Source organism: Vigna unguiculata, chromosome 7 (genome assembly GCF_037176805.1).
Source record: "Vigna unguiculata cultivar grain cowpea cultivar isolate G323 ecotype 2 chromosome 7, ASM3717680v1, whole genome shotgun sequence".
In the NCBI taxonomy this organism is placed as follows: domain Eukaryota; kingdom Viridiplantae; phylum Streptophyta; class Magnoliopsida; order Fabales; family Fabaceae; genus Vigna; species Vigna unguiculata.
In genome coordinates this window covers 12,783,186-12,788,203 of record NC_140798.1, presented here as the reverse complement: position 1 = coordinate 12,788,203, position 5,018 = coordinate 12,783,186, and the positions used below count along the sequence as shown (strand labels likewise).

Below are 5,018 nucleotides of genomic sequence, written 5' to 3'. Positions count from 1 at the left end.
CGAGTCCAAATAATTATAAAAATAAATATAAAATGACGCTCAACATAATATAGATTCTTTAATTAGTTTGATCAACAAACCCACTTTCTCCACTTGATTCCTAAAAAATAAACAAAATAAACAAATAATAAACCTCAATTGTCACATGCCAAATATTCTTATTTTGATTTCATCATTTGACAACAATCATACCATAAATTTTACTTTATATATAGGGTTTGATATATATGATCAATTTCAAAGAAAGGAAAAAGAAGAATGTCAAAGGGTGTATTTGGAAGAAGATAACGTACCAATACTTGAATCTGGAAATGAAGATAGAAGACAAGACAAGATGTGCAACTTAAAAAAAAATAGGTCAGAATGTTTTGTACTAATATATATATATATATATATATATATATATATATATATGAGGGTATTTTTGTGAATTAAAGTTTAACGGGTATGGGTATCTACGGGTACGAATACTATGATATCCGTACCCGCTCCGTTAACATACGGGTATAGAAAATACTTGTACCCGTGAATAGTGAGTATCCATTATTAATATCCGTTTTCTACCCGTTACGAGTTTACGAAATTTTTTGACATTCCTAATTACTCTTATGATGTGTGGCAAATTTTTAATTAAAAAGAATAAATAAAAAATTAACAAAAATTCAAAAAAACACAGACGTGACACTTCTTTTAATATAGTATTAACAAAAAAAGTTGCATCAAATTTTTTAAAATAAAAATAAAATTAGGATAAAAGACCAAATCGATATTTTGAAAATAAGAAAAAAAAAACATAATTTAATCTATCATAATTAACAGTAATTTAAAATATATTGTTTTTTAGCATAAGGAAAGGTATATACAGTGATGAGGATGAAGGAGTTACGGAAATGGGTCGTGGAAACGGCCTTATAATTGAGAAGTGAGAGGTAAACAGGCACAGTGTTTGGCATTTCCTTTCCCTAAAAGAAAAAAAGCGCTTTTCAACGCCCGACCACAACAGAGAAGAGAACAACCCTTTCCCTTTCAGATCTCGATTCTACCTTCTTCTCTCCCATTTCCCCCCTGTCTCCAACCACTTTGCAATCGCTTCTACTTCATCCCACACTTTCCTTTCACCACAATATCTCATCATTTTCAATTTCATCCCAATTCCTCCCTCAATCGCCTTTTTCTACTCTCCTCTTCCTCTCCATGGCTGCTCCTCCTGCAAGAGCTCGGGCCGATTACGATTACCTCATCAAGCTTCTCCTAATCGGCGACAGCGGTAATTTATTCTTTTTTTTTAAAAAAATTTTTCTTTCTTTCAGTGTTATGTTATAATTCTTCCGCCCATGCTGTGACTCGATTCGATCCGGTTTCTGATAGTGGCTTATTTTATTCTGGTGAATGTTTGTTTAGGGTTAAAATTGACCTTCCTTGGGTGCTTACTGCTCTGTGTTTTTAAGCCGTAAATGGATGATTAGTACTTTTTTTCAAGTGAATGCTGTGGTTGTCAGTTTAGTGTGATGAATGGAGCTAGTGGTTAATTGTCAATGAAATTGCAAAAGAAAGGTTGTTACTGGGTATTAGTTGTTCACTGGATTGGTACCTGTCAAATGTTGCCAATTTTGGGAACATTTCCCAGTCTAATAGTGAAAAACTCGGTATTTGTTGGGATTACTTCTTAAATTCTAAAATCCAATTTACCTGTGCGTTTGGATATCACTTTATTTTATTTTCTTCATATGTCAGGTGTGGGTAAGAGTTGCCTTCTATTGCGGTTCTCGGATGGATCTTTCACTACTAGTTTCATCACGACCATTGGGTAGGTTCTTTTTTTCGTGAAACCTCCTAACTTGTGAAGAGTTGCCTCTACTGTTACCTTAATGTTTTTTTTTTTCCTTCAGTATTGATTTCAAGATAAGGACCATAGAGCTCGATGGCAAGCGAATCAAATTGCAAATATGGGATACAGCTGGTCAAGAGAGGTTTCGAACTATTACAACTGGTTAGTATTTTAGATTGTATGTGTTTCCCCTCCTCCCAGAGTCCCAGTATACTCTATAGTGTTTGGTTAGAACTTGTGATTCTTTACATCCAACTTATAATTAATCACTTCTATTGCAATGTGTACTTCACACAATCTTATAATTCAACCATGGCTATTTATGTATTTGTCTACATTTTCTTTTCTTTCGATTTGTTTAGGAACTAGTTGAATGTAAATTTTATTTTATTTTATTAACCTCAGTTGATTTCGTTGTTGATTGTATCTTGCTGACCATTTAAGTTCATTAATTTGTTCTACGTGGTTGTTATATTTGACAGGATGAGTTGCATAGTGGTTTATAAACTGTATCTTTTTGGTTCTGATGACTGTATTTTTGCTATTATTGACTAAGGCATGTAGATTTCTCCTTGTTCTCTAAATTGATAAACCATTGTATCTTAAACCCGTCTGCTATGATTTGGTGTGTCAAATATTCAGTTGCTAATTAAAATGTCTAATATGCTTGATATAACGTGGTGGTATTTTATATTGGTGGCTGTTTGAGATGATAATTGTATTCCATTATTCATGAGGTCCTTGTTTGAAGAATTCTGTGTATTATGAGACTTGTCTATTAGTTGGTTTTTCAGTGTTTGCCTCCCTGCTGTCTATAACGTCATATGTTTATATAAACATCAAGGCTTTTAAACTTATTAGGGTCTACTTTGCTACTATCTATAAATGTAATATTTTGCTGTAGGCTCTTGCTTTGTTTGTCAATATGATTTCTATCATAATATCAGTTGACAATCTGGTTTTTTTCAAGCTTGCAAATTTGAGCTTCTGTCCTTGTTTTTTGATTTTGATCCTTCTTTTGCAGCATATTACCGTGGAGCCATGGGTATTTTGCTTGTGTATGACGTTACTGACGAGTCCTCTTTTAACAGTAACTTCTCCTTCCTCTAATTTTTCGGTCTTCTATTATCCCCCCTACCCACTATTGCTCTCCAATTTGTGTTTCCTTAAAGCAGCATGTATTAGTTGAACAAGTATTTATCAGTTAAGTCTAATTTTCAACTTTATAATTTGAGTAGATTCTTTTTGCCCTATTAATTCCATTTCATGTCCAGACATCAGGAATTGGATTCGCAACATTGAACAGCATGCTTCTGACAATGTCAACAAGATATTAGTGGGGAACAAAGCTGACATGGATGAAAGCAAAAGGGTTTGTCGTACTTACTCTCACTTGTACTTCGTCTTTCGATTAAGCTTGGATATGTGTCTCCTATGGTTACGCACTATTTTGATGCGGGACGATGTTATCCTTAGGCTGTTCCAACTTCAAAGGGCCAAGCTCTAGCAGATGAATATGGCATCAAGTTTTTTGAGACGGTAAGTGGCACTATGGCACTTATTGCTCTTGTTGAGCATGGAAAAATTGCTGATATGTTTTTAATAAGGAGATTATGGTTGTGCAGAGTGCAAAAACTAATATGAACGTGGATGAGGTTTTCTTTTCAATAGCCCGGGACATCAAGCAAAGGCTTGCAGATAATGACTCAAAGACTGAGGTTTTTGTTTTGAACTTTTTCCCTATTGCATCATTTTCTGATTACAAACTAATTGATCAATGCAAGAGTAAATCATTAGTTTTTAAGAATACAAGGTTTTTGTTTGGTTGAATGAGAAAGCCCTAACTAAATTTAATTATCATAATTTTTGTAGCCGTCGACACTGAAGATTAACCAACCTGAGCAGGGAGCAGGGTCTTCCCAAGGCGCTCAAAAATCTGCTTGCTGTGGTTCGTAAAGGGAACTCTCTAGCTGATACATTTGACTGAAAATGTTAATTTTGTGAATGACTTCCATGGGTGCATGTATTGTTATTATGTATACTCATTGGGTGTGAATGGTAGATACTGCACATTTCGGCAATTAATTATATATCAATTTATTGTTGCCGAAACCAGGAACAGCATACTTCATTGCTCTTAGTCGCTTCTCCAATTCTATTCCAGACCCTTCAATGCACATATTTCGGCAGTCACCTAAAATTTTATCGACACTTGGATTGGATATTCAATGTTTCTAACAAACACTTGTCTTTCAAACAGGTATATTGGAATTAATATTAAGGCTATCTGACTTATTTTTCTGAAGTGATGAATAGTAAAAAACAAAATTACAAATTAATACAAACATTTCAAAACAGAACGAGAAAATTGTACTTCTTGAAGTATTACACTAGGTTTGTTTGTTTGATTTTTTGTTTTGTTTTTTTTTAATATCAATGAAGGATTACATCAGTTTTTGTAATCAATAAACTTAATATTTTAACGAGTTTACTGAATGAGCATGTGAAATTTTATGTCAAAATATTGTATTTTTTGGTTATAGTTTTACCTAAGGAACTTCCATAGGAGATCTCTTTAAGGTAAAGGAGTTGAAATATTTTATCACTCATATTGGTTCCAAAGTTCTTTCCATTACTAGTATCATAATCACTTATAAAAAATTGTTAATTACTTGATATTTGTAAATAATTTTTAGTTTATTTTAAGTATTTTTAGTTTTTTTTAAGTAACATTATGTAAGCAAATAATTTAGAAATATAAATTCAAGTTGAAATAAAATTTAAAATAAAATGAAATTAAAATTTTATTATGAAATATGACTATAAATAAATATAATATTTTAGAATAGAAAAATAAAAGAAGTTGCGTATCTAAATTTACATCAATCAATTTTATCTTTAACATAGCAAGAACCATATATAAATAATCGCATAAAGAAAGAGACCAAATGATGAGCACTATAAATCATAAAAAATATATTAAAGAGTTATAATATAATGTCTTGAAAAAAAGTAAAATTACTTTCGATGAAAATTTAATAACTAGAAGTATTTTATTTTAAATCCAAAACCAAATAAATTTTTTTAATTTTTTTCCTTCTTACCATGAATTTTTTCAATTTGAATGTATTAAATGGAACTATAAAAGTTAAAAATTATGAAATCGATGATGCCAATTGAATCTATCTAA

The 5,018-nt window shown here is 31.7% G+C and overlaps 1 protein-coding gene across 1 annotated transcript; it reads left to right on the top strand.

Moving 5' to 3' along the window:
- Positions 1–941: 941 nt before the first annotated feature.
- LOC114189608 (ras-related protein RABE1a) lies at positions 942–4,005 on the top strand. Its single transcript, XM_028078220.2, has 8 exons — positions 942–1,267; positions 1,735–1,807; positions 1,890–1,990; positions 2,853–2,918; positions 3,103–3,200; positions 3,305–3,367; positions 3,454–3,546; positions 3,701–4,005. The coding sequence occupies exons 1-8, from the start codon at positions 1,195–1,197 to the stop codon at positions 3,782–3,784; spliced, it is 651 nt and encodes a 216-aa protein (XP_027934021.1). The 5' UTR covers positions 942–1,194; the 3' UTR covers positions 3,785–4,005.
- Positions 4,006–5,018: the final 1,013 nt, after the last annotated feature.